The 12,804-nt window shown below is 41.9% G+C and overlaps 1 protein-coding gene across 3 annotated transcripts in view; it reads left to right on the forward strand.

Annotated features, from left to right (window-relative positions):
• Window positions 1–3,662, forward strand: part of LOC112576955 (ATP-dependent DNA helicase Q4-like) — a 110,356-nt gene extending 106,694 nt beyond the window's left edge. For all 3 annotated transcript variants that reach the window (XM_025259844.1, XM_025259845.1, XM_025259846.1), the window contains one exon: window positions 3,071–3,662. In XM_025259844.1, the coding sequence (XP_025115629.1) occupies window positions 3,071–3,313 (243 nt within the window). In that variant the 3' untranslated portion in view covers window positions 3,314–3,662. The remainder of the gene's footprint in view (window positions 1–3,070) is intronic.
• Window positions 3,663–12,804: the final 9,142 nt, after the last annotated feature.

Here is a 12,804-nt window from a genome sequence, read left to right on the forward strand (position 1 = left end):
GTCTTGAATATGTTGGTTGTTTTTTGCTGGTTTTATTTTTATTTTATTTTATTTTATTTTTTGTCTTTGTCCTTTGCACTCCTGCTTACCCGTGTGCGTGCGTGTGTGTGTGTGTTAGTATAGCTATGCTTGTCTTGTGTTTGTTGCTCGATCTTACATCCAATGGCCTTCATCTTTAGTTTATTGTTTCAAATCCTTCGGTTTGCGGAAAATATGTCGTCTATGACTACTGACAGTGAATAACACCTTTTTTTTCATGATAAAATCACTTATTAAACGCACGCACACGAGCACACGTCCACACACAGACATAATAGTTGAGGGTTTGTGGAGAGGAGTCCACTGTAAACAACAATGATTCACTGCACCTTGAATACATATTGGAGCGCTGCACGAAGCAACTGCATTTAGATTGCCGACAAATGCAGTTTTAGTAAATGCAAGGCAGCAACAAATCGTGAGCTTTGTCGTGTTAGGGTTCTTCTCGTTTGGGAAAGCTTTGTGACCCTCTAATATTGGTTTTGATTGGGAAGTTGCAAATCGTTTCATTTCATTTGGTCGTTGTTTTTGTTGTTGTGTTGTTGAGAAATCATACAATACAGTGATCGAGTTTTTCTCTCCTCACTGTGTGTGTGTGTGGCACACACCCACAAAGTACTGGCTGTCTGCGTGCTACCCTGGTGTCTGTTTTGTCACAGAGAAGACGAAGGCGTAGTAGCTTAACACTTCATTGCTCAGAGTACAAGACAGACGGGAGAAAGTCGGGTCGCCACAAGCCGGACTTTGGCAGTTGAACTCTCAGAAATGCTAGAAGTAGCCGATAGGATGCCTGATTGAACACTTATTTCAGGGCTAGCCGACCTCTGGGTGTGCACTCAACCTTACACTACTCTTAAGGCTGTCGCGTGCCTTCTGGCAGCTGCTGCTCATGACCGAGCACAAAGCCACAGCTCCATATTAGTCTGGGACAGGGAGAGAGGAAGGGCGAGTTGGTCGAGCACCCGGAGTCGTGCGGGTCTGGTACTCATGTGGTGCAGTGAACTTGTTTCAGTCCATCCACATGACAACTAGTATCTTCCTGCTTATGGGACTCGCAGGTTTCTTAAGCTCTCGAGACCCTTATACTTCAAGATGCGGGTCTTTGTTTTGAGGGAGAGGGGTCGTTTTAGTATAGCAGCGTTTAAAACAGTGTTTAAATGGTTTTCTTAGCAGTTGAAAACATGGATCTGAGAACGGTTAATTTTCTACAAAGCCACTCCAACAACTAGTCACAAAATGGCACTGATGACTTCCCATGGACGATTTGTTCTCTTGTTTTCAAATCGATTTCAATGGCAAGAGCTGACTTCACTGATGTAATCTTCCCCGGAGCTTCATTCGGTTTCCGGAATTTTCTAGAGGCTTTCATGAAAAGCACAGTGAATAAATATTAAAAAAAACTAATTTCAGAAAGGCCTTTAGGCTGTGCCGGCAAACGTTGATGATCATCTTTCAGACTTCCTTGTGCACTGCTCGCGGTAGTTAATGAGTCTTTTTAGCTGAGAAAAACCCACTGGTGGCGACTAACCTGTCATGATCATTTGAAGGTGTCTGCATCCACGCATGCAACGCGGGGGCGTGCGCACGTGCAAATTAAAATATGAATGAGAGACAAAGAGCAGGCTTATGATAATGACAATACCTTTGGAGTCCTTTGCCAAGTATTTTAGTGTCTGTTGTACCTATGTCCACCACGAAGTAACTCTGGCTGTTAAGTAGGGACTCAATCGTTTGGAGTATTTCCAAATGGCTTTCCTCGCTTCTATTCTCAAAGAAGCATTCATCTACCGTTTATTTGTTTTCAGTGTTAATTCGTGCGTCCGGTTTTTAAATATCTCGGGTATCTAGTGTGACCAAATAGACCAATTTGCTTTTTATTCTTTTTCAGGGATGAAAGAAAAATATTGATGTCTTTATCAACACCAAAGCATCGGCGAATTTCGCTAAGTGCAATTTTCTGTCCAGACTATCATCCGTCCGCTGCTGTCTTGTCACTTTTAATCTTGGCTGTCCCTTGGCTTCACGAAATGTCGCTTAATGATATCGTTGACTGATATCTTGTATTAACAGAGTTCATTTTAAAAGCTGGTGTCACCTGTGTTAGACTACCGCTATTCTGCTGAGCCCCATAAAATAAAGTGCCGATTGTTATCTAGAATAAAAACTGCTTCTGAGCTCCGCGTGCTGCGGCATACTTACCACAATTAGTCTTTGAAAAGCTCGAGAAACTTCCTTGTATTCATTCATTACAGTGTTGCGGCGTCAAGGTAACAGTCCAGTAGGTCTCAGGTGGACTTGAAAGATGGCGGCGGACACGGGTTCGGACAAACTGTTAGGCTAAGTGATAGGATTGTGTTGTCACACTGATTTCATACAGCTTAGCTACTAAGTCCCCCTTTGAACTGATCGTAATAACTTAAAAAGGGAACATAAGATTGTTTTTATTTATGATTTTCACATATGACTTTTTGTCATCACCTTATAATTCTTATTAAAGCAAAATGAAAAGTACAAAGAGTCTTATTTTCATTTCTTCTCTTTCCTCAAGATGTGAAATAACAGTTCCTTACCTTAGTGGCATTTTAATTACTCCACACGAAAGATCAAAAGATATGAAATTTCCAAAAGGGTGTTTGTGCAAAGGGATTTTTTCTCGCTGCCATTATCGCAATCCATAACCTCCCCACCCTTCCCACCCTCCCTGTTTTCCTTGCCAGCTCTTCTTCTTTCTTAAATTCAATAACCGTAAGAAGTTGGAAGCACAGAAAACTTCAGCAGCCAGTTTGTTATTGACTTAGGCTTATTCTTTGTGCTTTCTCGCAGTGCTCATTCATACCCAAAGGCTCAATGGCCCAAAGCTGAAAAATAAAACTTGCTAAATAAATTGTTAGGATTGTGAAATTACTAGGTGCGAACCGGCGAAAGCACGAAATGCGTGAGGTTTGCAACTGCAATTTTTGAAAGTTGGTGCGAACACACACTGATGATATACTTGTCTAATTTATATATATATATCTTTTGTTCTATGTAGCCAGATGCGTGCTCGTTGGGTCAGCTGACAAGTGACATCAGGCTCTTCATCCAGACGTACGGCGGCGAGCATATACTGAGCGCGCGCTCCATTGCGCGTGTTTTTCACGGCATCGACAGCCCTCGCTTCCCTGCAGCTGTGTGGGGGAGAGTTCGACGATTCTGGCGTTCTCACCTGCACGTGCACTTCCATGTGGTGCTGAGGGAAGCCGGCACACAGCTGCTGCTCTTGAGGGAAAAATAACCAGCGAGTCGAACAGCTGGAAGCTCTGTTTGAAGTCTAAGCAAGGTTAAGCCATCAGGGGAAAGCTTAATACTGGAGCCAAAAAGAAGAGAGCGGGAAGACAGTTGATGTCATCTACCGACAAGCTTTTGACCTGGGTTACTTCCACAACATCCTCATCATCCAAACTTTCAGACTTATCAGCAGGCCTCTGGTCTCGAGGTGTGGATGTCGGTGATGGTAGACTGGAGATTAATGAGAATGTTTCTGCCCTCGATCAGTGAGCGCCAGGCAAATAGGGAATTTTGCCAAGGAGATGGTACTTTCATTAATAATGAGATACATTTTATTAATAAAGAGATAAACTCCAGTCAGGGTGTCTTGTCTTTTGCATGCGTGTCGATATGTGCTCCCGTCCATTGTGATATTATGTAGTTAGTCACGGTTTTCACGTGCTTTGTCTTTGTATATATGTATCTGTAATATGTGTGTGTGTACACGCGTCGCGCCTGTGTTCACTCGCCAAAGAGAAAGAAGTCTTCATACCTCTGTTCTTCCTCCCACCATTCCCCCTCCCAAAAAAGTTGTCTCGAAACTTTCCCCTAGCTCGTAAAAATGTGAGTTCGTGAGAGACGGAAGTATTTTTCAAACGGGAATGAAAAATATTTGGGCAGCGGGAGAATAATACCGGTGCTACGAGCCGCAATAGATGGCAAAAGAAGCATTTGGCGGAAGTTTGACAACTGGTGAACAGCCATAAAAAACAGCATTCATCTTTTTTTAAGACCGATAGGACGGGGCGATAGTTTGTTGAGATCTTCATCTTTTACACATTGAGAATTCTGACATCCACAGAATCAAGAGATGTACATTCATTAAATTGCACAAGGAGAAAGGTGTCTAGGGAAAGGATTTGCAGACTTTCTTAAGGGGATGTTTTAATAAATCACACTGCAATGACGAACTACTTTATGAATGACTTTTTAACAGGTAGACGAACTATAAAGCCTTTTCTCCTTTGCTGAGACAGGATTAAAAGCATGGGCCTGCAACTCCCGGTAATCCAAACTTTATTCTACTTCTTGATGGCGGCTCCAGAACAGACATGTGGCCTGGAAGGATCTTTCTCTCCCTCCCATCGACTCTTCCGATTTAAAGTAGGTGTCGAAACGCAGTGAACCGGTTATTGTACTTACAGCTCAAGGGGAGAGCAGTCTGTTAATGTGTCTACCGCTGCACGGCACTGTAGTCACCACATACTATACACAAATACATCTGTACACACATGGATCTCAACACTTCCTCCACTCGATGGAAGCGATAACTTTTTTATCATTCATCTGTAGGCTGTCCCTCCAAACACTAATAAAACTTAAGGGAATTCCATCAACATGAGATCAGAATTCAGTCCCTTTGTTAAAAGTTGGTCTTTCCGAAAACAATGGGGATAGCCGCTTGTAGATAAAGACTAAATAAGCAGACACGCCAGAATTTTATAAGAAGATAAAGATCAAAGACATCTTTCGTCAACTCTACTTTTGTGTTTTTTCCTGTCTAATTTCCTTTTTTAGCAAAAAGGTCTCAGTATCTACTTACATCATAGAAACTTGTGCGTATTCTTCATTTCACATCTTTGCTTTAAAATGGCCAGAGCAACAGTAGTGTATGCCAGTAAACGGAAGTCAATTTGAAGTCGTATATCTGTCGATCTTTTATGAAACTGCGATTTTGTTATCATGTTGAGAAGATTTCAAGCTCCCCAAACTGGCTTAAGTGCAAAATTATTATTATTTAAGATGCAAAATTTACGTTAAAGGAAGCCGCCGTCTGGACTTAAAAGGACAGACTGTCAAGGAGCTCATTGTTGGAGACCACCATCTTCTGATTCCAGTCAATGCAATGTCCAGCAGAAGGAGAAAAGATGAGTGTGAAGTGCTTTTCTCACTCTTTGAAGTTCTAAAACCACACCTCCGTCTCCGCTTATGAGAAAAAGAAAACTAAATGATCGAAGCACAGAAGTTATACAAAAAGAGAGCAGACGACCTCAGGTACAGTTAAGGCTACAAATTTCAGTGACATAAGTATGAGCTCCATCACAACCCATGTCATTGTTATTAGTGTTATCAAAATATCTTCCAGTAATCTGCTACACCGAATGAAGTGCCTCGGTATGGAGAAAATGCAATGCACAACAACAACAATAATAATAAAATGGCGTTGTCAGCATTGGCTGTTGAGCCACTTCAGCCAGACATGCCGCCACGCAGAACGCAGGTCAGAGGTTAGAAACACAAAGCTGTTTTCCTTGCCCCAGGAGCAGGGGGCACCACAGGGGGCACACCCAGCGAGTTGCAATTTGACTCGCATGCTCCAGACTGCACGTGTGCTGGTGCTTGCAGTGTTTTTTTGTTTGTTCCGTTTCATTAAAGCTGGCTAATTAATGTTGAAAGATGTGGTTATTAACCTCACACTCGCTTCGTTGGTTTTTTTTTTTTCTTCCCATGCCTTTTTTCCTGAGGTAGGATGTAATTAAACTGGGAAGGTAGATAGCATGTCTAGAGAGTGCTCTGTCTTTAAACATCTACCGGTCTGGAGCAGAGACAACAACATTTTTAAACAGCGTTCTTTTTACACTTTAAAATCTTGTCTAAACCCTTTTTTTGTTTTCTTGTCTTTAAGAATGGCCGGTCTTGCTATAATTAAATTATATTTTCTTTTTTTCGATTGACAACTCAGGTGTAATAAAAAATAAATACTGTTTTTGTTGACAGTGGAGACAGCACAGCCTACACAAGAAAAAAATATAGGATCTTAACAGCTTAGAAAAATCCACACAGATGTGCGCGCAAAGGAGAAAGAATAATTAGGAAGAATAAAAAGGCGTTTGACACGTGGCACTCCTAACCCCGAGTGCTAACGTATGCAGGTCATGGTCTCGTGACCCACACAAATTTTTAACAAAAGGAATAAGAAGCGGTGCTTCGCCGTCTGTTTATTTATTTATTTTTTTCAGATTAAGCTACAGTTAGATAGGCTGATCCCATGTCGAAGTCACATAAAGAAATTCATAAAAAGAATCCTCTCGCCCGTAACTGACAACGCTTGCTTGACATTCGTCATTTTCTCCGAAATAAGTTTCCTTTTCTCGATTTTTCCAGCCTGCAAAGCCCCCATAAAGACGCGGGAAATGGCCTCAGATGCATTTTCCATATAATCAAAAGTTTACAAACGTCCTGGACTGGCCGTATCTCACACACACACACACAAGATAAAACAACATCACGAAAGAAATCAACTGTTTTGGGTCTTGCAAGCTATTTGAAACTTAACCAAAAAAAGTTCTCGAGACTGGTGCGATCACGAAATCTCACTACTTTTTTTTTTCTCTCCATCCTTGTCTCTCCTCCCCCATCTCCTCCTTCAACTGTCTCTCCTTTTCATTTCCTGCCTGTGTGGTGGGACACGTGCATGCACGTGATTTATGCTGATGTCGGTGGTAAATGCTTCAGCTGCTCACAGCTTTTTTTTTAATTCATCGTTTATTCTGCTGAACTTTATTCTTCTGGATTCTTTTGACAGGGTATTGTGAGGGTAACCCGGTTAGAACAAACCATTTTCATGCCTATCCATCACTTGTCGCCATTGTTCAGAGATCGTTGTCAGTCGGTGAGTGGTCTCCACGAACAAAGTCTCGATGCGTGGCGCCCCCTAGTGGTGCTGCAGACATGATGTGGCCGAAGCTTTAGAAAGAAGATCCATCTTGGTTCCTGTCGTCGGCTTTTCGTCAGGATTGTCACGGACAGGGCTATTTCCGTGTTGTCCTTCGTCGAGCTCAGAAGTGAACTGTTTTTAAGAGTTAGAATACGAGTTTCTTACAAACTGTTTCCCTGTCCAGCAAGGGGTGAAAGGTCGGTGGCCTCATGAAACTTTCAATTATTAGGGATCTCTCTCTGTGTAGGTGTCTTCACTTTCTTTCTTTATGAAATCATTCATGTTTGGGTTGTGCCCTCTTCTTCAGTGTGACTGATAACGAGAGAAAAAACGGTTTTTCGTTCCCCTCTGTAATTTAGAGTGTGGTCGATATATTTTACCAATGTAAATTTTTTAATTTTTACTTTTAAAGTTTCATATTTCCTGTTCAGAAAAGCTGACAGTTCTGTCTTCAAATGTATCTTGTTCTAGGACACAGTTTCATCGATGCTTAAATGTTAATTACATTTTTTTAAGTTTTTTTTTTTTTTGCAGAAAAAAATGTTAGGCAGTCATGCAAGAAATTTAGGGAATGTTCATACAGCCTCATTAAACTTGATAAAATGTCAAAAAGGATATTTATTACTAGCAATTCAAACAAGAAATGTCAAACTTAATGGGATTCCCGAAGTTGGGAGGGTTTGATTTCATAAAAGATTGTTTGATTTATTAAAATAATCACAGCTTGGGCGATTAAGAAAGGACAATCAAGTTCAAGAACTGAGGTTGTTGTACACAGTTTTGTGTAGCACATTAATGATAACTTTTACGGACAATCACAATGACAATCGAAATAACAAGAATACTTACGAAGAGATGTGGACCGGCTTTTGTAATATTAAAATACAGGAACTAAACATGTCCTCACTTGACTTCCCTGCAATTATGGGGAGGACATATCACAGCTTGACTGTCATAGGGTTGATTTCTCAAACAAACTCTGTAAATGTGATTGTTTCATGGTGGAGGAGAACTGCACTGGAGTCACCCTTATTCCCTTCAATAATTGATATCCGTTGTGTCAGTTGAGAGAAGTAGATGACACCCTGATGGTTTAATGTCTGTATTTCAGATTCCCCAAGAGCATTAAAAAATGCTAGTGGGGTGCAATTGGTTTTTTCCTAATTACTTGGTAAAGCTCACTACAAGTATAGTTGAATAGATACTACAACTATATGTGAATAGATACTACAAGTATAGGTGAACAGATACTTCAAGCAGCCAGACCTTTACAAGCATCACCGTGCACCCAAATATCAGATACATCTTATTACAGTATAAATCACAACTTATACAGAAACACTGCATAAACATCACCACGCACAGAAATATCATAAAGCAATCATACAAACATCCCTATGCACACACAGAGGTCAGACTGGTGAGGTCACGCTTGCTCACAGATACTCCTGATTAACAGATGGCCGAGCTCTTCCTCTGGCTGAGGCCTTCTGATCCATGCACAATCCTGACATCAGTGTTGTTGGCCTGGAATTGATAATCATTCAGATTTGAGGAAATGGAATCTTGCACTGAGAATTACCCCGTTTGTAGACCAAAAAAAATAATACCCGACTAGGCCTTTAATAATTGTGTTTAGATAAACGCTGTACTCGGGGTGTACTTCGCTAAGCTGAGTGACATCGACAGCCAATATTTCCATCAGTGGGATTGCTTCATGCACGTGCAACATGCTGCCTGTTCCTTCCTCCCTGCCTCTCTCACCTTTCTTGCTTTCTCAGAGTAATGACCCAGGATGGAATGCGGCTTCAGTGTGACCTTTGTCTTCAAACAGACGGCTGCAGAAGGGTCGAGCTTTCGCGGGTACTCCGTGCACAAGACTCGCCTTTTGTGTTGGGCACCAGCTGGCCCGCCCCACCCCACCAGCCACCAGCACTGCCTCAGCACCAGGAGAAACAGAGAAAATTCAGTTCACGAGATGTCTTGACCCCTGGGGCGATTGGCTGCAGCTTGCCGGCGGAAATATTGACGTGGGGAGCATCTGTGGGATGCACAACCATAGTTGTTTCCTCACAAGGGAGCTAACAACTAGGGACCAGCTCAACATGGTGTGTGTCGGTGAGTGGGAAGAGACCTGTCATAGAAACAGCCAGCTCCGACACCTATTTTTTAACAAGTGGTAGTCCAGTCAACACATCCATATTTGTTTGATAGGCGGTGAGAGTAGGTTAGGTCTCTGGTGTATACTTTGTCGGAAGTCAATCACATAGCATTCCGACAAGCTTGAGGATTTCTACTAGTCAGACTTTTACACAAATGGCGTGTGCTCTAAAGAAGAGGTGAATGAATGATAGTTCACCTTTTTTGACATAAAAGCGCCAGTAGTTTTCAATGATGTGTTCACACACATGACATGACATTGCAAAGGTGCGATCATATAATAAACCCAGAGACAGACTCGGAGGACATCGTGCTGCTGATGAAAATGTTCACATCCATCGTTGGGAAACATGAGTGTAAGAAAGAGAGTGTGTGTGACAGAGAGAAGGACAGTTTGCGATGATGACTGAGCAACAGACAGCCCGCAAACTCTAGTAGGAGACCACACTATGTAAAACTTAAAATTATAAAATTATATCATGAATTTACCTGAGCGGTGTTAAACATTGTTTTCCTTTAACGTTCGCTGCTTCATTTTTTACAGCCCGTTAAACGGGTAAATACCAGGAGATAGAAGTAAATAAACAACCACAAACCTGTTCACGTGACAGGCAGTACATATAAGAAAGTGTGTACAATGTAGTCATCTGTTTGTGTCTAAGAGGATGTCAGTTTGACACGAGAAGCATTGCCACACCGAGGGGCTGCTGGCTTCCAAAGCCGTTGACATCTTTGCCCTGGACGCGTGCAGCGACTTCAAAACGAGTCTTTGAGGTGAATCATCGCACCGAGCACTTACTGAGGACTTGGATGTTGGGATATCGGTTGCTGCTACTTCACCCGTTAATGATTCTTAATCTCGAACTGGATGATTCAGTTTAGGTGATCTGAGCAACAAGTGTTAATCAACAATAAAGGTCGTGTGTCTGTGTGAGAGAGAGAAGGATGGACAAAGGGAGAAAGACTTTGTAAATGTTCCAGCAAAAAGATTTCTTTCTTCTGTCGCAAGATTATCGTCGAACACAATGAAAACTAATAATCTCAGACACACAGAGTAATATAATCACACACACACTGACTAAAGGGAGTGTACTTGCTATGCCTGCCTGTGTGACCCTATAACCTTTCTCTAGCCAGGCAGCCTGTTGTTACTTCATCTTCCTGTCGGCTGTCGGGTGAACACAGTGCATCTGCTGCAGGCTGGACGGACACATTCTGTTGCAGCTTTTTCCCTGCCAACCATTTGTGTCTGTCATCAAGGAATCAATGCACGCGGTCCTAGCAACAAGGTCCGAATGACCCCGGGTCAGTGGGGAGCAAGAGGCTAAGGACCATTGTGTCAGAGACAGAGGAGCACAGACAAGTCAGAAAACGACAGGATGAGAGAGTGAGAGAAAGAAAGGCAGGGACGTAGAAATAAAAAACAACCAACAGACAAGGACAGTCAAGAGTAGAGATATAAAAGGCTCAGGGAGAGAGGGAAAGACAGAGACGTGGAATGAGAGAACGATTGACATTGTTTGCTTGTCTCAGCTTTCTGACATGAGACTACAAGAGTTATGGCACGTTTTCCAGTCTAAAAATAAACATGTCACTTATATAGCCAATAATAATAATAGTAATAATAATAATGCCAATAATCACGGTCGTGAAGGAGCATGTTCTCAGCACTTAGAACAAGTAGGACACATGGACTGAATATGAATGATGGAAGAAGACACAGCTATGCAGACAAGTAATAAAATACAAACAGAAGACACAAAGAGGAATCAGGGAACAAACAATAAGATGGATATTGTCATAATTATGCAGATGAAGACGAGCAGGCAGACTAGTCAGTTGACTATAATCACAAACCTGCTTACTCCATGTAACTGTCAGAAAACAAATATTAAAGATGACAGGAAATAATAATAATAGCAATAATAGCACGAAAGAAAATAAAATCAATAGAAATGTTAAAGGAGAATAATTATAAAGCAACGTTCTGAGAACAACAGCTCGTAGCCAACAAGTTCATTTATCACAAAATCTTACTTTCCTTTTAGGACGGCAAATGCCAGAAAATGAAAATGTTTCTGTTAACGAAGAACTAATGAAATGCCATTAGGAGGATGTCTAATCTTACATTTATGTTTGGGTGATTTGAGCCAATGGCTAGTATAATTAAGATATTCACAAATGTGCATTTGCAAATGGAATATTAAAAATCTTGAAAAGTAATTATGTTCTCTTCCTAACCCTCGAGGCAAGATGCGGCGCCAGACTAATTTTACTTCCCGATTTCTGTATTTCAAAAAGTCCAGAGAACTGGCAGAGCAGCTTTGTGACGGTTGGTGGCCATGGCGGGCGAGCTCAGCGCGAGAAAAGGTCGAACTACTACATCACCGATGATAGAAAAGTTACACAAAGCTGTCGAGAAACAGCAATACAAAGTTTTGAATAATAGAATGTTGTGAGAGCCCCGAGGCGGAGCGGTCCATCCTGCCATCCCTTGTTCTACAATCTACATCCTGTGGAGCTTGTTTGTCTGCGTGCTTGTCACTGTGCACGTCCAGCCGTTGGGCAGTGTGCATGCTGTGTCCGTGCAGGGGCAAGGTCCACGTGACCTGGGGTCAATAACCAACACGCGGCTTCAAGCCAGGGGTCAAGGAATGGCCGAGGGAGGTGAGTGTAAAAATCTTTGTTTTCTCGTCTGCAACATCAACGGTTGTCTCTCACGACATTCAAGCTCGCAGCCTCCCGAGATGTGTTGTTGTTGACATGTAAATTATTTGTCTCTTGCAGGGTTCACTCGGGGACCCTTGAGTTATTAGTGATGGGTCTCTCGAGGTGGTTGCATGTCCTGTTGTGTGTTGATGTATGTCTGCGAGGTAAGCAGCGACACGTTGCAATCATCCACTACAGTGTTGTTCCGACATAGAACACAATGAATAAAAACTACAGTCAAACACAAAAACTGAGGGAACATTGGCTGTAGGGAACTCTCTATTATTCAGTGCTGCTTGCGAATTCAGTGTTGGCCTTTTTGTGTAAGCAAATTAGGGGCTAGTATTGCACTCGTGTACTTTTTACCAACAAATTTTCTCCTTTTCTCAGCAGGAGTCGCCAACGTATGCGGCAAACTGAGCTGAAATGATGTTTCTGGTGTTGTGCATCGATTCTACTCAAACTTTTCGATTTCAAACAAAATTTTACTTACAATATGATTATCGGAGGCTGCCATATTTGGAAAGCACTTCCTCGCTGTCCTCGGCTTTTAAAATTCTGCAGCTTCATGGAGCCAGTGTTCAGACGACTGTCCAAAGATGATGGCCTCCTTGTACCAGACCCAAATCTTGTAGTTTAGATGCGATTGTAAGTAAACGACATTCTTACAACCCGATTTTTAGCAGAAGAGATTATCTTTCACTGAAGTCCAACTTGCTGGTATGTGTGTGGGTGTGAGTGTGGGTGTGGGTGTGGGTGTGTATGAATGCATCGTTTCAACAGTCAAAATGTTATTGTCTTCTTTGTTGTCATCTTGTTATCAAAGCAGTTATTTTCGTCTGGATTAATCTGAGTCTCAAGTTTAAAAAAAATTCAGATAAAAGATTATTTTAATTTAATGTCACTAGACAGTGAGAAAGATCGAGAAAGAT

This window comes from Pomacea canaliculata, linkage group LG12 (assembly GCF_003073045.1).
Source record: "Pomacea canaliculata isolate SZHN2017 linkage group LG12, ASM307304v1, whole genome shotgun sequence".
Taxonomy (NCBI): domain Eukaryota; kingdom Metazoa; phylum Mollusca; class Gastropoda; order Architaenioglossa; family Ampullariidae; genus Pomacea; species Pomacea canaliculata.